The sequence below is a fragment of the Ochlerotatus camptorhynchus genome, unplaced genomic scaffold (genome assembly GCF_037179485.1).
Source record: "Ochlerotatus camptorhynchus isolate MF236.1 unplaced genomic scaffold, CSIRO-AGI_Acam_v1.1 ptg000401l, whole genome shotgun sequence".
In the NCBI taxonomy this organism is placed as follows: domain Eukaryota; kingdom Metazoa; phylum Arthropoda; class Insecta; order Diptera; family Culicidae; genus Ochlerotatus; species Ochlerotatus camptorhynchus.
The window spans coordinates 2,572,320-2,599,002 of record NW_027040887.1 but is presented as its reverse complement, the minus strand read 5'-3'; the positions used below and the strand labels follow the sequence as shown (position 1 = coordinate 2,599,002).

The 26,683-nt window shown below is 40.0% G+C and overlaps 2 protein-coding genes across 2 annotated transcripts; one reads left to right on the top strand and one right to left on the bottom strand.

The window, feature by feature from the left end:
* The first annotated feature begins 5,723 nt into the window (after positions 1-5,723).
* Positions 5,724-7,619, top strand: LOC135710700 (uncharacterized). Its single transcript, XM_065233345.1, has 2 exons — positions 5,724-5,794; positions 5,853-7,619. Exon 2 carries the CDS (start codon positions 5,857-5,859, stop codon positions 7,489-7,491), a length of 1,635 nt encoding a protein of 544 aa, XP_065089417.1. The 5' UTR covers positions 5,724-5,794; positions 5,853-5,856; the 3' UTR covers positions 7,492-7,619.
* Positions 7,620-19,026: 11,407 nt separating this feature from the next.
* Positions 19,027-21,617, bottom strand: LOC135710699 (carboxylesterase 1C). Its single transcript, XM_065233344.1, has 4 exons — positions 21,411-21,617; positions 20,268-21,347; positions 19,797-20,212; positions 19,027-19,741 (listed from the first exon to the last, which is right to left on the bottom strand). The coding sequence occupies exons 1-4, from the start codon at positions 21,534-21,536 to the stop codon at positions 19,165-19,167; spliced, it is 2,199 nt and encodes a 732-aa protein (XP_065089416.1). The 5' UTR covers positions 21,537-21,617; the 3' UTR covers positions 19,027-19,164.
* Positions 21,618-26,683: the final 5,066 nt, after the last annotated feature.

Here is a 26,683-nt window from a genome sequence, read left to right as displayed (position 1 = left end):
TCGACATCAAAACCGGAAGACCCCGTATATTTTGACCAGAAACGATAGTTACCAATTGGCAAATCAAAGTTGGCACTTGTGGAGAATAGAAGAACTATGAGAGTGATGATGGTTTCAAAATTTTACACGGTGAGGTATACGAGTGCAATCTTAAAATGCTTTATTTTGCAAATGGAGCATTTTATTTAAATCTGGTTGATGCTATGTTAGTACAAAACTTAAAGACTACTCAATAGACATATAATACAGAAAAATTAATTTCTTTTCAGATTTTTAGATGTACACAGATAAAAATTCTGAATTTTAATTGTGACGCAACCGAGCAACTTGCAAACAATGTTGTTTACAAATATGGGCTTTTGTATACAATATTTGCTACATTGCATGAAATGTGTCAGAACTTTACATGATATATAACCCAACTAACAATTTTAGCTGCAGATTAGCTTATACAGCCAAAAATTGGCTTATACAGTTAATTTTTGCCTATATAAGCTAGTCTGCAACTAAAATTGTTTGTTGGGAATGTAAATGTATATGATATGTGACGCTCCATTTATGTGCATCACATTGAACAGAAATTTACACTACTTTTTCAAACTGTATACACATAGATTTGAGCTTTTCTACCACTGTAGTAGCAACCAGATTTAAATAAAATACTCCATTTGCAAAATAAAATCATGTTAAGATTGCACTCGTATACTGCCCCGTGGAAAATTTTGAAACCATCATCACTTTCATAGTTCTTCTATTCTCCACGAGTGCCAATTTTGATTTGCCAATTCCAGAAGCAGCGTTCGTGTACTCGTACACTCAAAAAAGTTCACATGTCTGATGGATGTGTTTAAACACTTGATTTTTTATATGCACAATCACATTTATTTTAAGCGTATTTCAGCATGGTTCAATGTGTTCTAGCGTTTCAAACTTTGAAATGTTGATAATCTTTCTCTAGCAATTCAAGTGTACTGCACATTGAATCACACTACTGTTCAAAACAGATGGATTTAAAGTGTTTTGCATTTCAATGCTATGTGAATTGCTTGTTCTGCAAGGTAAAAATCGAACACATGTGTTGTGATTTCATCCTTATCAACCAGCCGGATGCACGATTTTTTTTTTAACTTGTTTATAAATGTAGGAGTGGCATTCTTGCTCTATGTAAGGTTGAATTTCAAGAAGTGGACTTTAAACAAACCAGTTAAATAAAGTATGCAAGTATTGTTTGATCTTGATGTTCGAATTAATCAATTATAACGGTGCCTTAGTACAAAAATTGGAGAAAAACATATTTGGGAATTTCAACATTCATATTTTATGATGTAATTATTATAAAAAAATCTATTTTCGGAAAACCAACACAGCAATACATAAAAAAGCAGACAGTCTTTTTTTCGTACGAAATGCAAAATCCAGCCGTTTTTATTGACTATTCGCCACAAAATAACCATAACGAAATAATATATAAATAAATGATACACGAGGTCGTTGATTTCTCAATATTTTTAATACTTTGTCATACTTTTTTTCATAACTCTGACATTCTTCATAGACATTTTCTTTAACAAACAATACCGCATTCAAGTTAATGGCATCAATCTCTATTGTACTAGGACTACTTGTTTGAGTGATGAAATTTGATGGTTTGTAACATCTTTTCAATAAATCTGAAATTTATGCAGAAAAACATGTTTGTTTTGAAAAACTCGTCAAAGCAGTTATTGGAGTCTCACAATGAAATGCTATCAGATGACCACAGCTCATACAATTTCCAATAAAAATATGCACTAAAAACATTAAGCTGTGTAGAACCCCCAAACAGTCTGTGTAGTTAATGAAAAGCCCCTATTTAATTATTATTGTTTATAAATCAAAAAAAATCTCTAACCCTGATTTACATCTTGACATAAAGGGTGATACGGTCAAAATTTGGTCAAGGGAAAACGCGTGTAAATCGGTGAAATCGTTTATTTAAAAAATCAAATTAAATTTCTTTTTCAAGTTCAATTAGTATAAAATTCAGGAAAAATATTCAGTTAGGCTTCCGCTTTTCCAAATCCGAATTGCCGGGCCTTACGCTTGACCCCTGCCATCAGATTTTGTACAGCCACCTTGTCCACCTTCTTCGCCGCAGAAAGCCAGTTTGCCTTGAACTGCTGCTCGCCCTTAGCAGTTTTTTTGGTCTTCTTTAGGTTCCGCTTGACAATAGCCCAGTATTTCTCAATTGGGCGGAGCTCTGGCATGTTGGGAGGGTTCTTGTCCTTGGGAACCACCTGCACGTTGTTGGCGGCGTACCACTCCATGGCCTTTTTACCGTAATGGCAAGATGCCAAATCCGGCCAAAACAGTACGGAACAACCGTGTTTCTTCAGGAAAGGCAGCAGACGTTTATTCAAACACTCTTTCACGTAAATTTCTTGGTTGACAGTCCCGGAAGCTATGAAAATGCTGCTTTTCAAGCCACAGGTACAGATGGCTTGCCAAACCAGATATTTCTTTGCGAACTTTGACAGTTTCATGTGCTTGAAAACATCTGCTACCTTTCCCCTTCCTTTTGCCGTATAAAACTCCTGTCCCGGAAGCTGCTTGTAGTCGGCTTTGACGTAGGTTTCGTCGTCCATTACCACGCAGTCAAACTTCGTCAGCATCGTCGTGTACAGCCTCCGGGATCGCGCTTTGGCCGTCGTATTTTGTTTATCATCGCGATTTGGAGTCACTACCTTCTTGTAAGTCGATAGTCCGGCTCGTTTTTTTGGCTCGATGCACGGTTGTAGACGATACACCCAGCTTATTTGCGGCATCTCGGAGAGAGAGGTTAGGGTTTCGCTTGAAACTACCGGCAACTCTCTTTGTCGTCTCAGCGGCTTCCGGTTTTCGATTTCCCCCCGATCCAGACTTCCTGGCTGTCGACAAACGTTCCCCAAACACTTTAATTACATTTGTAACGGTTGATTTGGCAACTTTTAGCGATTTTGCCAACTTTGCGTGCGAGTAGCTCGGATTTTCGCGATGCGCGAGCAAAATTTTGATACGCTGCTCTTCTTGCTTGGACGGCATTTTGACAACTGAAGAGTGAATTCCAAAATCAAAATAGGAGCAACATTCTACACACACACACCTTCAAAATGAGGGGTGTTCAGGTTTTTTAAATGCAAAATTGAAAGAAATACGTCAAGTTGATATTGACCAAATTTTGACCGTATCACCCTTCATAAGGATTTCCAGTAACTATAGACTCTACATGTGGGCAACATTTCATAAATTAAAAATTTAGTACATTTAATTTTATGCGACACTATTTTTTGGATTAAAACAGAAAGTGTCTATCTTTCCCTCACTGCCCTCAAGATGCCTCGTTAGCGCAAAACCGTCTATTTGTTGCAAAATATTTCGCTTCCCCGCAGCAAAATGTAGGTGAGCATTACTTATAGTTCGTTCAGACTACAGAGTTATAACATGTTATAGCGCTATCTTGATGGTGGTTTCTGTGTTGCAATTATTTGACAACCGTTATAACATGTTATAACTCTCCAGCACAGTAATCCAGGCCTCCGTCGTTCGGTAAATTTTGAACTACAGAGCTGTTCGGTAAAAGTTTCAAAATCAGTGAAAAATTTATTTATTAAAAAATTATCCCAAACTTGCACAGAATTTGTTCAGTTTACCCCATTTATTGATGAAAAATAAAATTTATAAATGTTCTTGATTTCTCACGTGTAACGGTCATTTGAAAATTTTACCGAGTTATTCTGCTGTTCAAAAACCCGGTAAATTCCTACCGACTTCGGTGATCTGAATTAAGTGTGAGTCTGGACAGCGTTTTAGTGGGTGAAGACAGCAAAATCTGCATCAGTAAGAATAAAAACAATAAGCTTCACCAATGAAACAGAACGTGGACTGCGGCAGGCAGGAGAAAAAAAACTCTCTTTCTCTCTCTTTGCCGTGTCTCCGTATCCGTACATAATAACTAGTAAAATCTTGCTCAACCATTGACTCAGTCAATCAGTGATACAAGCCACCTGAAACTCGAGCGGCACTCACTCAGTGCCCGAGTTTCCTCGATATCAGCTTGGATTTGTGCATTTCATAGAATGAACGGATAAAGGCTAAACGTAAAGGGCACTCTTTCGCTCTTCTCTTGAAGCGGTAGGTGACTGATGAACAGAGACAGTTTTGGTTTGTAGTTCTCTCCCGTGAAGATTATTGTCGGTTTCAAATTGCGGCTTGGCTCATCAATCAGCAACATTGGCAATAGCAGGTGCGTCACCAAAGTTTTCGAGCCGCTCCGTCTGTCACTTCGTTTGTGCTACTGACATCTCGCTCCGTGTTCGCGGAAAATATTTAGCTAAGCCATGAACCCGCATGCAAAAATTATGAATTGGTTCGTGTCTGATCTATTCTGGACAAATTATTTTCATCTAGATCAAAAAAAATTTATGGTTTTGACAGTTCCGAACACTGCAGATTTAAATCGGCCGTTTACGATTTTCGGGCATAAATCAGAAATAAGTGTCATGTCGGTTTGTCGGTGTCTATATATAGTATCTTTGACCCGTAGTTTTCATTTACATGTGTGCAATTCGTATGGAATATTCCACTCGCTTTCAAGCCAAAAGTAAGTTAGTTGTACCCAAAAGTAGATAAATATGATTATACTCAACGTTGGGATCCCACATTTAATTTGTGGGTGGTTTTATTCCTCCGTTTTTGACGACATTAGAGCAACCGTAACGGTCGTTGTCATTTGCGTGACTATTTTAACAGCCCACAGCGCTCTAATTTTAGTTTAGTCACTCTTCTCCACACCGGTCGCTGATATCGCGATTATCAATTTACTCGCCGTAGTCCGTACCGGTAGTGAGCATTTTGACATTTCTACGAATAGCAACCTTTCTCCCGCGCTTCTCACCGAGAAGCCGACTGCTATTTTAGTTACTCGTATGGCAGCCCCCGATACGGTAGCTGCGCTATGATGAGGGCTGCTAAAATGAGTTTAGCAGCGTACCGTTACGGTTGCTCTTAGAAGGAGAAAAGAAAACAAACTAGTCAAAAGTAGATAAGAGTAAACTGATGGTTGGGGACTGTTTTCTTACCGTGTATGTTTTAATTTCTCCACGGAACCGTAAAATTACCCAAAATTAAGTTCTTTTCACTCATCTCCCATGTTCCGTTCAATAAGCTAATTTTCAGTAAATCGCTTATAGTAGTTTGCATTTGGCTACGGCAAAAATAATTACTTACTCGTATGTATTTTCTACCCAAAATTAAGTTCAATTGACTCAAATTTGAGAATATCTCATATGCTCACTAGTAGCTTATTGAACGATACCCTAATAAAAAATAACCATAAACGAACGATAACCCAAATCATTGAACTATTCCACAAATGGTTTAGATGATACCCAGAACACGTCGTTAAGCAAATTAACCATACCATTTTTATTAGGGTAGTCATGAGAAAGTCGAAACTCTCGTTCTGTTTTTGACAACAGCCAAAAGTGAGAGTGGGATGCAAAACTCAAAATTACCCAAAATTAAGTAAAAAGAACTTAATTTTAGGGTAATTTTTTCTCTCTGTGTCATAAATTCACCTGGCATCGCTGTTTGGCATACCTTCTTTCGAATGTTGTACTGTGAAACGTCAAAAAAAAGGGAAGATGTGCGCCGCTTCACAGTAATTTTCATATCAAGATCAAACAAACACTCAAAACAAACAAACAACTGAGCGTGAAAATAACCCACGGAATTGCCAGTTCATCGTCCTTCGATTCATTCCGCTTTCTTTTTCGAGGTAAGCAAATCGCAAAAGAATCCCTTGTTCTTTCAACAAGCCTTCCGCTTACTTCCAGCATCATGATTAGCAGCACTGCCGGGGATCTGTCCTGTAACATCGCAAACTTGTGCCGCATTTGCTCGACTCCCGGATCGCACAGCATTTTTGTCAAAATTCCAGCCTACCTGCATGAACATCCCCGGGAATGTGCTCGCTGGACGATGCCAATCCACAGGCTAGTCACGGAGGTGACCGGACTCGATATCACCGTAGATGATGGACTTCCGCAGAAGATTTGCGTTCTGTGCATTTCCTACCTGAAGCACGCCTACACATTCCGAAGGCAAACGATCGACAATGTCGCTGCATTGCTTGCTGCCAAGTACCTGCTCGGGGTACAGGAGCAACGGAAGGAATCGAAGAATATGGATGATATGGAGGAGATTATTCCAACTATGGTTGCTCCAGCGGTGATTCGGGCAAATGTAAATGTCGCTAGCTATAAGATGATGAATCTCGGTGGAGTACGAGGAAGGAAGTCCGTTCCATATCAGAAAAATCTTGATAAGGAGGTACTCCAGCAGGTGCTCGGTGGGAGCGTCCAGCAGAAGAAGAAGCAAAACAATGCCGAAGAGGAACGACGGCGTATTGAGGAGGCATTTTTGAGTAGATGGCAAGATTCATCTCCCGAGGATAATGCGACGGGAAGCGCCAGTGGATTCTTCAGCTATACAGAGAAGGAATTTCAAGAAGACGACGTCATGGAGCTGGATGTTCTCAAGGAACACAATATTACGTTTAATCTACCGGAAGATTACAAAGAAAAGAAGTGTCCTTCCTGTCGGAAGCGGTTCATGTTCGACGAGTCATACAATGAACACCTCAAGGAGTGTCTTCTTTTCAAGCTGGTCAAATTTATACGGGAAGTGTATCATTTCCTGTTCCTCAAGGAAAATCGTTCTATTTCTTCGTTCGAGTTCATCAGGAGAGTGGTATTTTCTGTTAAGAAAACGGTTGAAGTGATCTCCAGTTACGGCGAAGAAAGTACAGAACCGGAATCGGAAGTTGCAACAACTTCCACCGCTCAGACAGCCGATGATGATCAAAGCAAGATCGAACGTTCGTTCTTGACCAACCTGGAAAAGCTTCGAGTGAGCTACAATCCGGAAGGAACGATCATTCCTTCCCCTATTGCTCTGATGCAGCAAAGCGACGACGGACGAAGTTCCTTTACCACAGGATCTACCTCAATTTCTCCGGTCGTGGCGGTGACCAGGTGCGAAGAATGTCATGCGACATTCGAATCGGTCACCGAGCTGGAAGTGCACAATCTCAACTATCATCGCCAACCACTGACCACAGCTGCCACTCCGAATAATCTGAAAAGACTGGCACCTTTCCCTCAACCACCCATGCCACCATCGCCGAAAGAAGTGGATATGATTAAAAACCGACTCCTATCACGCACACCGGATTCGAACAGCGGAGGTCAAGCCGAAAGCGAAAGCGATGATCAGCGTAAGGCGATCAGTTGCAAGAAGTGCAAGAGACGCTTCTACACGATTTCACAGCTGGACAATCATCAAATCCGCTCCTGCCAGCGGAAGTCACCTCGGCGGCTGCCAGAGTCGCGTGACAGCCCAGCAGATCGTAGCCGGAAGAATCTAAATGCCAGTTATTTTTACACGATGGAACTACTCAAGGAAATGAAATAGTGACCGGATGTTTACGGTGATGCATTTTATCATGACGACGCACATGTATTTTTAGTTGGTATGTTTTTCTCGTTTCTGAAACAAAGACTGTCGCATGTTAGGTGTGTGCCAATTTGTGTTTTGACCGTTTTTTTTTTGTTTTTTTTTTTTTTTTTGAGCAAAGCTTTAATGTTTTTGTTTCTATTCCTACAACATGTATTGTAAAGTAATTGCACGCGTCTTATTCCGCTTATTAAGCAGTATTTCGTTTGATATTTTCTTAGCAAGTAGGATGGAGTACCATTTAAAGGTAAGGAATGCATCTAAATGCGAACCATAAGAGAAAAATACAAATCAAAATGGATTTAATAATAAAATGCTCAATCTTTTAATTTCGTCGAACCTCTTAACGGAATCCCTTTTTGAAGAGATTTTTTAGTGTTTTGCTTGGCACTGATGTAGTACTGAAAGTAGTAGACCCAGTACGCGTATCTGTCAAAAGATAAGCTATTACAACGGAATTAAAAGGTAATAATCAACACACTTCGATAGGTACCTACTGCAATCATTTTAAATCCGAAATTTGCCTCTAACTTCTTTATTTTTAGTTTTTTTTTAAACAGGGCCTTCACGTTTTTGGATAACGTCATGATCTCATGATAGCATTAACTATTACTTTCCACAGTTTAGCACCAGTGCTTTCTGGATATTTATTACATATTTTACTAATCTTTTAGGGTACCTAAATAATGATCGAGTAAAGTCAAAAGTTGAATTTAGCGTTACATCAGGATTGACTCCAAATGCTTGGAGTTTTTAGATACACATTCAATTTTTCTACTAAGATGGATTTTTCAACTGTATCCGCTGGTTTAACATGTTTCCTACGCTTTGCCTTTGTCAAAGCCCAGAAAGTTTCGATAGGGCGAGCCTCAGGGCAATTTGGCGGATTCATCTCTTTTGACACATATGTGACTTTATGATTCTTGTCCCTGCCCTTTGGTTCAGTGAGGGTTAGGGCGAGTTCTGCCAGGTTGGTCGAGGCAGATTTCATGTGTGAGTAAGTGATGAACATTGTTATGTGCAATTCACTTTAAAATGTGCGTTTCTTATTTCATCTCATGAAGTTCCAAAGAGCCTGAACGAAATGTGGCGCTTGCGAAGATCACTTGAAGATACGAAAATAGGGTTAGACAAGCTTGTCAGATATTTCGAGTTGTTCCTGGAGCTGTCGGGGAAGTACGAAGATGTTGTTCGAGAGATGTCGGAAGTTCTATGAACTATTCTTTTGAAACTTGGGAAGACCGAAGAAAATTCGTAGAACTTCTGGGAAGTCTGAAGAATTTCCGAGAAGCCCGTAAACCTTCTGAGAAGTTCGAATATCTTGCGAGAAGTCCGTAGATCTTCCGAAAAGTCCGGATAACTACCTAAGTCTGTAAAACTTCTGAAAAGCCTGTTGAATTTCCCGAATGTAGAATATCCGAAACGTCCAAAGAATTCCCGAAAAGTATATATATAGAGGTTCCGAGAAGTCCGTAGAACTTCCAAAAAGTCCGTGTAACATCTGAGCAGACCGTACACGGTAAGAAAAAAGTACCCAAAATTAAGTTACTTTCACTCAACACGTGGCTTCAGTGGGGCTAGGTAAAATTAAGTTAAACAAGAAAACTCAATTTTGAGTGATTTCGATCTGGGCTTCAATGGGTGAAAACAACCTACTTGATTATCGAACGAAGTAGGTGAAATTTACTCAACGTCGGGAGGAGAAAAATGACAGAATGTTAGCAAAGAAATATTTTTCCTTTTGTAAATTTAAGAAGAAACGAAATTGTGGAAAACGGCATATAATTTAATGCATTTATTCAAAAATCAAATCTAGACAGCCCTAATAAAAATTGTATGGTTAATTTGCTTAACGACGTGTTCTGAGTATCATCCAAACCATTTGTGGAATAGTTCAATGATTTGGGTTATCGTTCGTTTATGGTTATTTTTTATTAGGGAGTACCTCAGATGCACTAATGCAGATCACTCCCTCTTCTTGGCATAGTTCAGCAAACTCTGGATGTGGATGGATGGTTTCAACAAACACCATAATATTTTCACTTCTCGGGCACGAATACTGCTCAATGTCTAAAGTTGTATGGATCCGTTGGACATTTTGATGTTCACCATCCACTTGTTTGCATCTGTGAAGATCTTCGATTGGCCGTACGAAACAAAAACCGGTCCTGTTTGGACGACAAAATCGGTCCCGTCTGGACCGGGCGAAATCCGTCTCGTCTGGATGTTCAGCCGAATAGCGTTGTTATCTGTCGAGTATTTTCGGATTATTCAATCCATATCGACAGCTCTTTGATTACAACCTGTACGGATCGATACAACATAATAAATTTGGGAGTATTCACATTACAGAATGAATAAAAACACTTACCTTCAATCTATCAAGCATCCAGCCACTTTTTCAATCACTAACAAGGACGAAAAATCACTTTAACTGTAGGTGAACGACTAAGGCAATCGCAAACAATGAACTGCCAGCAACGGCTGCAGCACCAATAATCGAAGCGCTGTTACAATTTTCATCCAAAAATAAGTTAAAAGTACTCAACCATTCATCCTACTGTGAGAACATGCCGGTTGAGTTATTTTAACTAAAATTTGAGTTTATTTTCACTTCAAATCACAGTGCGATTGATTTGAATTAAATATATTAAAAAATATTTTTGTTGATTTTTTAACAATTATTTGATGGTGTACATGCATGCATGAAATCAACACTATAAGAACATTAAAAATCAATACAATTAAATAAATAATGATTATTGAATTGAATTTCATCAGAAAAATAACTCAAATTTGAGTTCATCTGATATTACTCATTAGTTGAGTAAAATTTAACCAGAACATTTTTGAGAATTACTCAACGGTGGACCTCAAGTGTTAGAACCCAGCGTTGAGTAATTTTTTACTCAATTTTGGGTACTTTTTTCTTACCGTGTATAGCTTGTTTGACAGATAAAATGAGGGGCTTGTGGATTTCCTATGTTTCGAGGGGTGCATCGATAAGCTTGGGACCGAAGATAGTACCAGAGCTGAGCCAAAAAGTTGAGTTCTTTTCTTCGGGATCTACTAGTCTTAGAGTTACCTCTATATGGTTTGGAGGAGGTCGAGGAAAATGTGAAATTTTTTTACATGGGTAGAAGGGTCCATCATTTTGGACAAATTTTCAAGTGACATAATTAATGAATGCTCCCTCATTCAGATGCATTTTATAAAAAAAAAAACCTTGGCAGCGCTGTTATAGCATAGAGGTAAGTCTATAGACTTACCTCTATGCTATAACCACCGACAAACCGACATGAATGACCATACAAAGTATCATCAAATTTATGATCAAAGCACAAAACTGACATCTGCCGCTGTGTTCGTGAAAATTGTGTATCCTAGCCACGAACACGCATACAAAATATATGTGTTGGTTCGTGTCTAATCTATTCCGGACAAATTATTTTTATCTGGATAACAAATTTCTATGGTTTTGACAGATGGGATCGCTGCACATTTGAATCCGCCGTTATGGATTCTCGATCAAGAGTTAAGTTTAAGTTTCATGTCGGTATGTCGGTGCTATAACAGCGCTGCCAAGGTTTTTTTTTTAAATAAAATACATCTGAATGAGGGAGCATTCATTAATTATGTCACCTGAAAATTTGCCCAAAATGATGGACCCTCATAACAAGGGATGGAAAATCATTTACATTCATTTCTTGCATTCATTTACATTCATTTGCCTCTAACTTTTTTCATCAACAAAATTCAATCAGTCAATCAATCAGATTGACCGCCCACGGTTGCTACTCTGTTATTACCAGATCAGCTGCAATTTCACAGAGAACCAACATATGATGTTTGGGACTAACATTCATCCTCAATGTGTAAGAACTGGAGATCTAATATTTAGCAATACCAGCGCCGGCCGTGTCCGAATGCAGGTCAACTAGGGAATGGGAAGGAATGTGTTGACGTGGCACTCGCTGTGAAGGAAACCGAGAAATCCTCTGCGCTTCCACGAGAAATCACTGGGATGTTGGGATTGGGGAAAGGTTGCACGCACACGCAGGGATCGTTTTTGGTAGAGCGATTATAATACACAAACACACACACACACACACACACACACACACACACACACACACACACACACACACACACACACACACACACACACACACACACGCGCGCGCGCACTCATCCAATTTCTATTTTTAGATCAGGACCCACACTGTGGTAAGTGATGCGATCGGTGTTAAAGAAGAATTTGTTTTTCATTAAAATCTAGTGGGTATAGAATAAGGCAAAGTGAAAAATTGCAAGGAAGGGGACGGGCCTGAGATTGAACTCCCGACCTTCTGCTCAGTAAGCAGAAACGGTAACCACTGAGCTACCGAGCCTCGTCACTTTTTTCATCAACAAAATTCAGTAATAAAGTGATTGAAGCTTTTATAGGTTTTTATGTTAGCTACATCTTTTGTAAACAACTCAAATCTGTATCTCTTATGCATGATGAATCAGAGCGATGTGAATGTAATACCACAGACAGACATACAAATTAGTACCGTTGTACCAACAATCAATACGAAACTAACGATTTTAAATTGGCTCACCACTTTAGTAGCCTATTGGTCCCAAGCAAACGATTAACGTACCCTATTCTAGTTGAAATTCTATTACTACACTATGTTTGTTTTGATTCGCTATGAAAGTTTGATAGATAACATCAGGGGTGTGTGGATTCATGCAGAACATGCAGGGGTGAGTGAAATAGCTTGGGACTGCTTGGGACCGTTGTTCTGGTACTGAGTGAGCCAAAAATAATAATGATTTTCTTCGGGACCCAGTGGTCTTAGAGTTACCTCTATGGTTGTACTCCTTTAATCAAGTACCTCAAAACGTACAATTTGTGGTACTAGCTTAAAGCAGTACAACCATAGAGGTAACTCTAAGACCACTGGGTCCCGAAGAAAATCATTATTATTTTTGGCTCACTCAGTACCAGAACAACGGTCCCAAGCAGTCCCAAGCTATTTCACTCACCCCTGCATGTTCTGCATGAATCCACACACCCCTGATGTTATCTGTCAAACTTTCATAGCGAATCAAAACAAACATAGTGTAGTAATAGAATTTCAACTAGAATAGGGTACGTTAATCGTTTGCTTGGGGCCAATAGGCTACTAAAGTAGTGAGCCAATTTAAAATCGTTAGTTTCGTATTGATTGTTGGTACAACCATAGAGGTAACTCTAAGACTAGAAGGTCCCGAAATAACGAACTCAACTTAACTAGATAAAATGAGGGGTTAGTGGATTCTCCTAAGTTTCGAGGGGTGAATCGATTAGCTTGGGACCGAAGATAGTACCAGAGCTGAGCCAAAAAGTTGAGCTCGTTTCTTCGGGACCTTCTAGTCTTAGAGTTACCTCTATGGTACAACGGTAGTACAACAGTGAACTTTGTATGTCTGTACAAGGTATAAATTGCATTCACTGAAAAACAATAACATGTTCTGCCAGCTCTATTTCATCATGCATAAGAGATTCATTTGTTAACAAAAGCTGTATTTAATATCAAAAGCTACAATAGCTTCATACATCATTTAACTGTATTCTGTTGATGAAAAGAGTTAGAGGCAAATGAATTTAAATGAATGCACGAAATGAATGTAAATGATTTTCCATCCCTGCTCCTACCCATGTAAAAAAAATTCACATTTTCTTCGACCTCCTCCAAACCATAGAGGTAACTCTACACTCAAAAATATTACTAAATAACATAGATTAAAATTTAATTATTTTATGCTTTAACAATGTTTATACATAGATTCGAATAAAATTTATTTCAACATTATACTAAGCTCGTATAGTAGTGTAGAATTCATTCAGTTTATTTCGTTGATTTATTTTTGATAGGCTTGAAAAATTAATCGTGAATTAAACAACGCACGGAAGATCGGTATCAAGACAGGTTTAAGGCACCGACGGAACCTCCAACCGAGAACGAATTAGAATTACTGTGGTTGACCGGTTCCTACTGGTGCCCTGGTGTATATCAACGGCTAGTGTAAAATCTTACGAATCTAGTCATACCTGACGATGAGCTGATTAATCCGAACAGTGGTGTCGGAATAGCAAGTTACGGTGATCAAGAAGTCTATCGGAACGTTATCCTCCAATCCAATCCAAGGAACTATTGTCGGAATTTGAAGATTGCCAGTTGTACGTTTAGTTAAACACAATCGTAATACAAGCTTGTAACTGTTGAATATCGTTTTTGTCATGTTTATCTATCACACGTTGCAATCATGCGTTCAATTGGTACGCAACTTCGCCGCAGCAGATATCTACATTCAACCGGAGATCGATCCAGATCCATTATCAATTGGAAAGATGATCTACCGGGTGACAATCTTTGGGGGTGAGTGATGTGGTTGAATACAAGATAAGGATTCGAATGTTGCTTCCTGGTGCTGGATCGTGACATTGTGTCAGCTAGCTGATGCTGATAAGGGAGGCAAGTCTATCTGTCCCCACAGCGCAGGATCCATTTGAAGTTCAGTCCAATCCGGAGGAATATTTTGATGCGGTTGCGAAACGGATCCGGATAAAAGAAATACTCACCCTTTAACGGGGAGCAAGGATGACATTTGAGTACCATTATAACTTATTGTGTCGATAGGTAAGATTGATTACAAGTAAAATAAAATATTTTAAAGATCTTTCCCTAAATTTTTGCTCCTTTTACGTTTAACAAAATAAATGACAAATGTTAATGACAGCAACTGCAAAATCTAAATGTAAATAATTTCCTGTAAATTACTTGCACCTTATAGGTACTACCCATGCATAAAGCATTTTTATACTAAGTTTGTATTCTCTCTCTTTATTCCGAATTATGCGTCGGGAAGGAGACCCAACAAACAATTTTATTTGCAGACTAGCTTATACAGGCAAAAATTAGCTGTATAAGCCAATTTTTGGCTGTATAAGCTAATCTGCAGCTAAAATTGTTAGTTGGGGAGTTGCGATTTAGCGTAACTTTTATACTATATAGATTTGAATATTTTTTGAGTGTAAGACTAGTAGATCCTGAAGAAAAGAGCTTCGGTCCAAAGCTAATCGATTCTCCCCTCGAAACATAGGAAAATCCACTAAATTTTATCTGTCAAACAAGCTATAGCGAATCAAAACAAACATAGTGTAGTACCAACAATCAATACGAAACTAACGATTTTAAATTGGCTCACCACTTGACTAGCCTATTGGTCCCAAGCAAGCGATTAACGAACCCTAACCCAGATAAAATGAGGGGTTATTGGTTTTCCCTATGTTTCGAGGGGTGAATCGATTAGCTTGGTAGTACTGTAATTTATACTAGAATGGGGTACGTTAACCTATTTGCTTGGGACCAATAGGCTAGTCAAGTAGTGAGCCAATTTGAAATCGTTAGTTTCGTATTGATTGTTGGTTATAGCATGCGAGCGGGATGAAAATAATCAGGGGCCTGACTGGCGGCCACGCTTTTGATGCTATCATCTTCTATTGTCTCTTGTTATAATTTTCATCCCTTTGCACCATGTATACGTCAGGCGGGTCTTATTTAAATAAGGTCCGTGATAATGCCTACTGTCAAACGGATAGGACTGATAAAGTTGAGCCCGTTTCTTCGGGACCTTCTGGTTTTAGAGTTACCTCCATGCTGATATGGGGTTGCCAGGCGCCTGGAAATAAAAGATAGGAAAGAATCGGAATAGACGTTTCTGACGTTTGTACACACTAAGATTATTTTACAGATTTCTGTTAAATTTTACCCAAATCTCAACAGCTGAACGTTCGGTAAACAATTTTACAGTTTTCTTGTAATTATTTACAGGTATCTGTGAAAAATTCACAGATATTTGTGAAAAATTTCAGGAAATCTGCATTCAGCTGTTGAGATTCCGGTAAAATTTTACAGATTTATGTAAAAATTTCTAAGTGTATAAATTGCACAAGGATTAGTTCTGCTTTAGTTTGGGTAAATTCAAAGGTTTTCTTCCACTAATACTTATAATTTACCCCAAGTTCTGCACTAACACTTGTGCATTTCACAAACGTCAGAGAAGTCTATAGGCAGTAGGATAAAATTTATTAAAAATTAATAGGGATGTTCAGGACATGTCAAATACAAAAAAAAAAATATTCAGAGATGAAAAGGGATGTCTGGAATAGAAAAAAATAATCAGATTTTTTTTCATTGATGTGGATGAGATTGCGGTTTTGAGGATAAAATGGATTTAGTGTCAGAAATAAAATATTTAAATCTTGATTTAAAAATCGAGATGATGGGATCGCTAAAAATTTAGCTGTGCTCAGAAAACGACACTCTTTCAGATGATCTATAAAAATCGGTATGATTTTTGCACCCCATTTTAATAGTTTTCCAACACGGCGAATGAGAACGATCCAAATTTGGCTTTAGTTTACACATAATCTCCAAAAGTGCAGGAGCTCAGCGATAAGTAAATTTGCCTCATGTTGGAAAACCTCAAGAATCTACTGGAAAATGAGGAAATTTGACGATAGTTGTACTACATAATCCAATCTTTCCTTTTCTCATGTTCTCGAATTTGTTCCTCGAAAAACCTGGAAAAGCATGAAGCATATTTACTCATGACTGAGTTCCTGCACTTTATGTGATTTATGAATAAGCTAAACTTGAATTTGGGCCGTTCTCGTTCGCCGAGTATGACTGATAGTTAGTTGTTCAGTCATATCGCAAAATCAGTAAGAGAAACCACTCTGAAATTTTCACCAGTGAACGATAATAAATCTTCAACAAGCTTGATGTAATTACTCTGGCAAAGATTTTTCCGGATATTCCGCAATTTTTCTCCACCATAAGCGACCAAAAGTCATGAATTATCAAAGCACGTGATGTCCGGGAAAATCCGAAAACTGTAACTAAAATTTTCCAAGAACATTGGTTTGTTTTTTTTTCCGTCGATCTTGTTTTCCGTGCTGAGCACCAATGCTACCGACGTGCCAGGAAGGCAGCTCCCACACCTGGACCCTACCTATCGACCCATCAACTCATGAACCGGGGACCAACGGCCAACCGACCAACCAAAGGAAGGCGTGATCAGAGATGTTATGCTTCAGAACATGCCGGCGGTGCCGACTGGGATTGAACCCAGGCCTGCTGGGGTGAGAGGTAATCACGATTACCACTACACCACCGGCGCCGTTTCCAAGAACATTAATTACCTCGAATTTTTTAAATTTATTTTTCGTTCAACTGTAACTGTGGGAAAAAAATCATTATCATTTTTCCCGATATAAGAAAAATCTCCTGATGCAACATAAAATAGGGGAAATGACGGCTTCGGCATGACAGACTATTTTCGGCAACCCAAATTGAAACACTATTTTCACTGGATTTTCTTACGAAAACACTTCGCTGAATGCATGCAAACGATTCTTTATGCTTTCAGCTTCAATTTGACTATATTTTTACCACTGAGAAAAAGCAATCTAGCAAGGTTTTCTTGAAATGCAACACACGCACTACAAATTGTAGCTGATTTCGAGTTGCCGATAATAGAACAGCAGATTTACATGCAGTTCAAATGGAACGGTTGCCGAAGAAAAACTGGTTGCCGACAATACTCGCTCTCACTAGAGAAGATTGGAGCTTTGTAAATGCGTTTCAAAACAGTTTTTGACAATTCTTTCGACTGAAATTGTTAAAGCAGCTGGCAGCAAAAGATTGTAAACAAACCAATACTGCATATGTGTGCGTTCCTTAGAGAAAAAGGCTATAGAAAAAAGGTCGCTGCGTAGGTTGCCGAGAATACGTAAATTCCCCTATTATTCTTTTTACTAGTGCTCTAAAATATAGACCATACACGGCGATATTGACAAAACAGTTTTCGGGACTGAGCTAAATATCATTTCAAGGGAAATCATGCCAATTTTTTTTTCCTTGATTTGTTTTCCGTCGATCTTGTTTTCCGTACTGAAACCCAATGCTGCCGATTCCAGCTTCCATAAAGAGTGTCCCACATCAAATTACATCACGGAAAAAAACGCTGTAGAAAATTACCTAGTTGACCGATTCTTCTGGAACATCTGGCTGCAGCTTCTTCTGTACGGAAACCCATGTCTTCCTAAGATTTGACCTCCTTGGGATGCTTCCATAGTGCCTGCTTCTTAATAGTCCAGTATTTTTCGATGGGCCTTAGTTTCGGTGCGTTCAGGGGGTTCATGTTCTTGGGTACGAAAGTGACCCCGTTGGCTTTGTACCACTCCAGGGCAGCATTTGAATAGTGGCACGAAGCTAGATCCGGCCAGAAGATCGTAGGGCCCTCGTATTGCTTCAACAAAGGAAGCAGACGCTTCTATACACACTCCTTGAGGTAGATTTCGCCGTAGAGTAGATCTGACTTTCCACCGTATTTTGCCGTTTGTCATGATTTGGAGCTAGAGGCAGATCACTTGAGCTGCATTTATTATAACAAAAAACAATTAAATACATTTTCTCAGGGCATGAAGGGTTTTGTCTTGTTTTGTTGTTCGCTTCGGTTCGCTCAAATTCACACTTCTGACTTGAGAAAATTATTCCGCAGAAAAAAATCCATTGAAATTTCCGGTGGCAGCATTAAAAATCTTCACCGGAATCGTGCAGAGCCTCCTCCACCGAAAACTCGAGAAAACTCCGTCGAAGCTACGTGGAACCTTCTTTGGCAGCACCGAAAATTTCTACCGGAATCTCTCGGAACCCTCTCCGCCATGAATATCTGAAAACTCCGTCGAAACTCCCCTCGAAAATTCAGATGCTGCCAATGATTTCAAGCTGAACATTGCATTAGGTCCTAAGTAACATTGATCGACTCTCTTCGTCGACTTTCTCTTTCGTTAATAACTTGATCACAGAACCGTTTCTTGATGTGTTTGTCGTATTAGATGCTAGATAAAAGCTTCTTTTATCGATCTGTGTGCTGAAAATACCTGGGAATGTCTTTACATGGCCGTGAGGATGCAAAGAGAATCTTTCAATGTTACTTAGGACCTAATGCAATGTTCGGCTTGATTTTTTACATGAGGAAAACAACCTTATTTCAAAAGAAATTCTTTATTCAAAATCTAGCTTCCTAAAAATCACTCAGAAATCCTTAAAGCAAACACTAGACTATTCCAGAACCTATCACACATCTTACATCCTAGAAATGGTCATTGGAAAGCTGATACCGCCAGTTCCTAACCTCCAACTCCTCGTCCATATCGGTCAGGATGGCATTCACATTCTCGCCAAACTCGTTATTTCCCCTTCTCGCCCCACTCATCGAGGACCCCTCCACGGTTCTCAAACCCCCAATTACACTGTTATTACTAGCACTCGCACCGAATCCCATGGTTCCCACACTCTCGCCCCCCGTAACGAACCGTTTGTAATTTTCGCCATACAACGGATTGCTCCGGACCACACGATCCGTCCCAGTCCTAGTCATGGTCCGGGTCGCGATCGGTGCCGTCTTGATCCGGTGGCTGATACCGGTAATGTTGAACTCATCGTCATCATCCGCCGCACTACCACTCACTTCCGCTTTCTTGGTGCGGTTCTTCCGATCGAACAGCTTGGACCGGAAGAAGAACTTGTGTCATAAAATACTGCTAAAGCTTTTGTTTGTACTCTTCTTCAATACGTACACGCAAACGCACAGCACGGCCAGGAGCATACAGACCAGGGTAAGCATCGAGAAGAAAGCATGCTTGTAGCGGGACGCTTCGGAAGACTCGCGAAGCAGTTCCTGTTCTTCTTCCAGGTTCAGATCGATTCGTCTGTTTCGCAGGCGTTCCTGATCGGTGGCGTTCATGATTTGGGTGAGCTTCGGGAGGAACCTGTACCAGAAGCTATCGATTCGACGCAGGTAATGGAAGTATTCGGAATCTTTGGTGTTGTCCAGGAAGATGGCGCTCTTGGACGAGCGAGAACTTTCTTGATCGTCCAGGTTGCTACGACCCAAAAGGTAGGGGTTTTCCTGGTTTGGGACGTCGTCCTGATTGACGTTAAGGAGTTTGTCCTCGATGGTTTTGATGTTATCTTCGAAGATGGTCTCCAGACTGTGCTTGTCGTTTTGGAAGATGGCGTCAACTCGGTTGGAGATCAGTTTGATGTACTTGAGGTTCTCCGTGTATGGCGTCCAGGAGTCGACCTTGCGACTGGGCGTTGGATCACTAGAAGGTATAAGTATGAGTGACGGTGATGGGTCGTGATTTACGTAGGCCTTACCCAACTTTGATGAACTCACAGAAGAGAGCACGAATTTTCTTGCAGAGCTTATCCTCTGATTGGGACAGTCTCTTTCGTCCAATTTCCTGGAAAAGGCTGGGTCCCATTAGGAATGGCAGATCGGACGAGTGTGAAGCGCCGCCAAAGTAGTTGATCTTGCCTCGCATATCCATCGAGTTGGAGTGATGGAAAAGGTAGACGTACAGGTTTCCGCCACCTCGGAGGGCTTGCTGGGTTTCATCGGGCTTGGATGGGTCCTGGATGGCATCTGGAGTGGTCATGCTGAGAACTTCCAGTGTCTTGTAGAATGGAATTTCGAACTTGGTTTCCGTGGTTAGTTTGATGATCGAATGAAGCAGATGGGCAGTGGAGTCCGGGATTTGGTCGAAAAATCGCCAACTAATGGTTTCGCGGATCTGAGGGAGAAGGATCATAGTTTGGATTGTTTATTTTCAAAGTTTAAAAACTCACCTGATTCCGCCCAATTCCATCGTACTCGTACTGTTCCAAAATGTTCGGAATCAATGATTCGTTGACGTATTTCCGGAGATAGCCCTGCCCTTGCTTGGCAAAGTCCAGCCATTTGTTCAGCATGAAACCGCCTTCGTTGCTCGTGATGCCGAACATGATCGGCATATCCTCTATGATGTAAGATTTCGAGGTGAACAACGATCGAGGATCGTCCATAACGTAGCGCTCCATGGCTGGTAGATAATCATCTACGATAGGGCCCATGTTGATCGTGTAGTTTCCATTGCGGTAGACGTACTCATAGGCCTTGAGCAGGTCGTGCACGCTTTTCTGCTGTAGACATTTGAGTACGTTGCGTCCAATGTCGTAGTTGCAGGCCAGAATCTTCACAATCTCCTCCGACAGGCTTCGATCAGTATTTACTCGGGAGTACGGCGAAAAGATCGTACCGGACATTATGATCGCCTTGGAGAATAACCCCCGGGCCATTGGACTTACCAGGTGAGTCATAACATTTGGACCTCCTGTAGTGCCGTGACCCAAGAGGGTGATCCTATTGGTGTCTCCTCCAAACTTTTGTATATTATCTTTTACCCACAGCAGTGCCAGCTGTTGATCGCGTAGCCCCAAGTTTCCAGGGGCATACTTCTGACCAAGGGACAGCCATCCGAAGACATTCGAACGGTACTGAACCGTTACGACGATGATCCCGTCCGAGGCCAGATCCAATCCCGTAGCCCGGTTTATGGACCAATCGAAAGCCATTTCTTCTCCGGTGATCATGACCAGTACCGGAAAGCCTCCGTATCTGATGGCCGTTTCCGGCATCCAGATGTTTAGGTAAAGGCAATCCTCGCTGGTTTCACGGAATTTGTACCGACCCTGCGAGTCCACATCGTCGTAGCTGTTGTTCTCCAACTGCGGACAAATCGGTTTGAAGTCCCGAGCGTAGAGGGTCCGATTCCAGCCGGGACTTGGCACCGGAGGAGCGAAACGAAGGTCATCCAATGGGGTCTTCGCGTAGGGGATGCCCAGGTAGGTGAAGACGGGAATGCGAGACGTCTCCGGGAATACTTTGAGCTGTGAACATCGAGAAATTTGGGAAATATTTCTTTGTTTATGAGATTTGATGGTTAAGATTACCCCGACGATCGTTCCCTGACTGAGAACGATGGTGACATCTTGGATCTGGGCCTGGACGTTGCTCCTCGTAGCTAGCAGTAGTAATCCAAGCTCAAATAGATGCAGGAGCGATGCGATCACGATCATGGCTTCGGTACTACAAGTGGTCTCCAGATGATGAACTATGCTGGGATTCGATAAGGTTCGACATGCTGGTTGAAGTTGGAATCGTTGTGGTGGTCTCCTTCCCTCGGCTGATGGTGAAAGTAGAGAAAAAAGCAGAGGGGAATCATTATCGACCATTTATCATATAAACAAGTAGATTTCGTAATCAAATGCGGCTGCCATGGGCATGTGAACCGTAGTTGGCAGACTCACATGTGTCGTTGCGACGATTCGTCACGCATGGTTTGCGAAAATGACTCTTCATGCGGAGGAAAGTAATGACATGGTTTTTGCGATAATATGTGTACAAAGGTCATTCTGTGGTCATGTCGGATCGGTGAAACGAGGAGAAACGTCATTCGTGTGAATGTTACGAAATTGTGATCTAAGATCTGCACAGAAAAAAAGTTGTTGAATATTACATCCAAACAGCTGCACAGAGGTCATTCCGCCGGTTGTGTAATATTACGTTGTACGATGTACATCGATTTAGCGAACAAAATTACATCTATTGATGTAATATTGCATCTGCTTTTTGCTATAACATCATCATTTCATACATAAGCTTGAATTACGTTGATCGATATTACATTTTTTTTTGCTGTGTGGAGAGCATTTGTTTGTAGTTGTTTCATCAATCTGCATGCATTTGCCTTTTAACAATGAAAGGCTTTAACAATGACATGACCAACCATTTCGTTAATTTTCTTTAATTTTCCATACATCGATCTTCAAAACCATTCATAAGAAAAATCGATAGCGATCGTCACCATTTCATGAATAATTGTTAAGATGCTATAAGTCTAATCGTGAATCGTTTATAAAGTTCTTTCTCAAAATATTGCTACCAATCGTTACCAATGTTAAAATATCGATGGTGTTGCCAGATCAAAATATCGATTTCTGTTGTAAAATCAAAATATCGATACACAACTGCTGATTTTATTTGTGATTTTTTATCAGCATAATTTCTAGTTTCGATCCCATGCCATCTGGGGTGTACTGATTTCGTTGTTGGTTGCTAATCCACGGGTCCACGGCTGCTGTTGATGAGCATATCAACGACAGGCAAACACACTCTAGTATGTGGTGTACGAAGGGGGTGACACATCTAAATCTCAAGTCTAGATGCTCAACAAATCTCACACTAGCGAATCAATCTTCGAAAAATCTTCTCTCATTTCTCGCATCTACTTGCATCGCACATCATCTTTTTGCAGAAAATCTTCAAAATCGTTATCAATCTTCTTTCTATCTACTCAGCGTGCGCGCAGCTAGCCACAGCAAAACACAATCTTTTCTGCATCGTAGATAGAGTCATCTCCCTCGGTGGTGTATTGAAATTTCTGTAAATCTTTTCATACATGAATCCAATATTTATTTGTCATAATCATCAACCAGTCAGCCATGTAGGTGTAATAGAGGTCAAAAGGGTATCAATTTTCCTCATTGGGTTCCAAATGCCGAGAATCCCACCAAGCATGCTATCACGGGTTATTAAATATATACCTCGGTCTGTACAGCGTTTAAACGTCATTAATTTTATAGCCGAGATTTTGAAAATCATGAATGTTGATTAGACTTATGCAAAATTTGAAATGTTCGCTCCACAGTGCTCAAACGGTTCCACATCGGGCTCTGATTAGTCTCCCAAAATTTAAACTCATTTGGTAAGAAACTGACTTGGCACAAACCATTTGAAGTTTATATGGAAATTGCTACGGGAAACCCAAACTTTTTGTTCACTGTCTTCTAGCCTTTTTCCATAGTGCACTGTTAATAAGTTCTATCACTATTCTTATGGGAAATTTTCTCAGCTACAACTTTGCAGAAGATTGTTTTTCAGCCCAGCGTCTAACTATTTATTAATTGATTAAGAGATTGATAATCTTATGGCATGATTAGGCAGCTGTATTGTGAGCAACACTGACATAGTACACGGTTAGGAAAAAGTACCCAAAATTAAGTTCTTTTCACTCATCTCGGCACTATAGTGCAGGAACCCAAAAGTAGGTAAAGCGGGTCAAAGTAATTTTCATTTACCTACTGTCAACCACATATAGATGCGCCATAGCTCACATGATCGCGACATTTTTTGACAATCTGACACTTTTGGACACACTGACAGCGGTAAGACCAACAATCAATACGAAACCATCGATTTGAAATTGGCTCACTACTTGACTAGCCTATTGGTCCCAAGCAAATCGATTAACGTACCCCATTCTAGTCAAAATTCTAGTACTGCACAATGTTTGTTTTGATTCGCTATGAAAGTTTGACAGATTAAATGAGGGGTTAGTGGAATTTCTATGCTTCGAGGGTTGAATCGATTAGCTTGGGACCAAAGATAGTACCAGAGCTGAGCCAAAAAGTAGAGCTCGTTTATTCGGGACCTACTAGTCTTAGATTTACCTCTATGGTAAGACAGCTTACTCTTTCATACTTGCATCGCAGTGCTGAATGCTAGAAAGAGTAGTCTGTTGCAGTCATACTTGAAATTCTAAAACGTTCTTTGAACGTTCACGAAGTTCCTCGAACTCTGTGATTTTCTTTGAAATCAAATAATGCCCTTTAAACTTTTGCGAATTGCCCTTAACTTATAAAAAATTCCTGGAACTTTTGTTAAGACTTAGTTTTATAAATCTTCGAAATTTAACACTTTCCTCACCCGCAAAATTTTATCGGTCTCGATGGAGATTTTTTTCGAAATAAAACCTTAGGTGGTGACTCTCAGAAGCAATGAGCACCTCCATGTTTCAAGCTCGCTGGTCTCATTAGGTCTGGTACCTAAAAAACGTGACGTTTTAGGGAAGTCGAAGTATTTTCCAATCATGTCCATGTTGGAACATGGACAAACCATACACAGCATACAATTCGTAAAACTACCAAAACAACGGGATGTTTTTAATTTCTGCAATCACGTGCAGTAAACACCATTAGCATAGACATAATAACGATGCCGCACGGAATACATAACTAGCACTTGTTGGTACAACGAGAATGGTGGTGTCACTCTGCCGGGTGGGCAGAAGTAAAGCATAACAACGAATAAATAAATGAGCGAATAAGCCAAAAGGGAGCGATGAAAAGTTACTATAAATAAAGAGGTAACATTCTGATCATGAAGCCAAATTACCGGTATAGAACAATTTTCTCCTTTGAACAATGCATACCTGTCAACCGGTTGCGATTTTAATGTAGGGGGAAGTTCTGGTAGTAGCAGCTAGGGGTCTTTCGATTGCCTAACTGGAGTCGCTGTTTTGTTGGTTTTACATGTTGGAAGATTCGTGCAATGTTGGGTACCCGTTTAAAAAAGACAATTAACACCGTTTTCAACCGTTCAGGTTCTACACACTGAACACTGGAGCGGGAATCGAACCTCTCACAACAAGCTTAAGCACTCGGCCACGAAGCCCTGTTCCTTCGTATAGAGATCAACCCAAGAAACATGGCTGGTTTTATGATGGCTCAGTATTATTATCAGCATTTAGACTTGTAGAATGCTTCAAAACCCCGATAAAACTTGAAATGTTACTTGAGAAGGGTGTTTGCAGTGAACTTTCCGAAAAAAAAATCCGGAGAATTTTCTTGGTAAGCTCAGGGAGAGAGAGAGAGAATTAAAAGGAACTGCTGTAAAAGATTCTCCATAGCATGTACAAAAGATTTCCCAAACATTCCCATAACAATTTCTAGGAAAGTAAGAAGATTTATTGAGGAAAGTTAAGGAACTCACCTCATCAAGCCGTTAGAAAATTCCGAGAAGTTCTAGAACAACTAATGAGCACTTCAAAAACATTTTCCCTTTATCCCTTTATTAGCCGTCTAACAATTTTGTCCCACATGTGGTGTACTATTGTAAACATGTCTGAGGAATCGAAGAAGATGTCATATTTTGCAGGTCAAATAAATTGTCCATTAAGTCCGATTCTCCCCAAATACTGGAATTACTAGACATGTGGTTTTCATACACAGCAAAAAATTAATTTTAATATTACATCCAAAAGGATGCACTTCAATCATGTCAAAAATCTCATGTAATTTTTATGGCTACTAAAATAAACAAATGCAGTAAAAGCAGTGTTATTTCAGTTCATGCACTGTATTAATGATAATGTTGTCCTTTTTGGCAAGTAATATTTCACCATTCGACACGATTGAAGTGGAGCCACTTTGATGTGATATTAAAATTATTTTTTTGCTGTGTGCTAGACGCCTATAATACTGAACTGTTATGTACTGAACTATTGTAAAAATGTGTGCGGCATGAATGGAGAGGATATCATCTTACCCGATTTTCCTTTGCTTTCCAGCGAACTTTGAGATTTGGGCGTAATTGCATTTGTAAACAAACACGTCAATCAGGTTATCTCAATCTCGTAAACATACTATTCCAAAGGATAAAGAAATCAATCTTCTACCTGTTTGTGTTGTTAGTTTTCGAAGTTCGCCAGAAATCGCCTATTGACGTGTTTGTTTACAAATGCAATTACGCCCAAATCTCAAAGTTCTCCGGAATTACTAGATATATAACTACAGATTTGATAGGGTTAACTATCCCATTTCCGGCCTATTAAGCATAACCCGCACTTAGTCTTTCTTAATCTATTTCAGTTTAGCACTAAACGGAATGTTATTATTACTGATGGCTTCCAAATTTATTTACCTTTCCATACGTCCCGTAAGATTTGAAAACGAGAAACCAATTGTTGAGATTTTGTCAAAAGTCCAACACTGCTTCTTGACGCCAAACTCGGCCTACGGATTTTAAACTCGGCCTAACGCATTGAAACGCAATGAATTCACTTCGGCCTATCGGATGAAGATAAAAATTGATTCGGTCGGAGCGCTTCTTTTGTTTTTGGGAATAATGGGAGCAAACCTTCATACCTCGCGTTCTCATTGACTTCGTTCGGTAGCTTATTAACTAAAGTATCGTACCAAACGCATAATCGACTTGTTAACTCTGAAAGCATGGATTTAATTGAAGTTTTCTGCTCGATAGGCCCAAAATAAGCGATTAGGCCGAAGTAGTTCTCTACCCTATATACGTTCCAAAATAGAGGCCATATGCATACATAATGGCTTTACAATAACGATTTTTTTTCCGATTTCAATATAGTAGAAAA

Coding starts and splice junctions, on each gene's coding strand:
- LOC135710699 (XM_065233344.1), bottom strand. CDS start 21,536: ATGATCGTGATCGCATCGCTCCTGCATCTATTTGAGCTTGGATTACTA. Junction 21,348..21,410: donor GTCAGGGAACGATCGTCGGG/GTAATCTTAACC, acceptor CGATGTTCACAG/CTCAAAGTATTCCCGGAGAC. Junction 20,213..20,267: donor ATGGAATTGGGCGGAATCAG/GTGAGTTTTTAA, acceptor CTTCTCCCTCAG/ATCCGCGAAACCATTAGTTG.
- LOC135710700 (XM_065233345.1), top strand. CDS start 5,857: ATGATTAGCAGCACTGCCGGGGATCTGTCCTGTAACATCGCAAACTTG.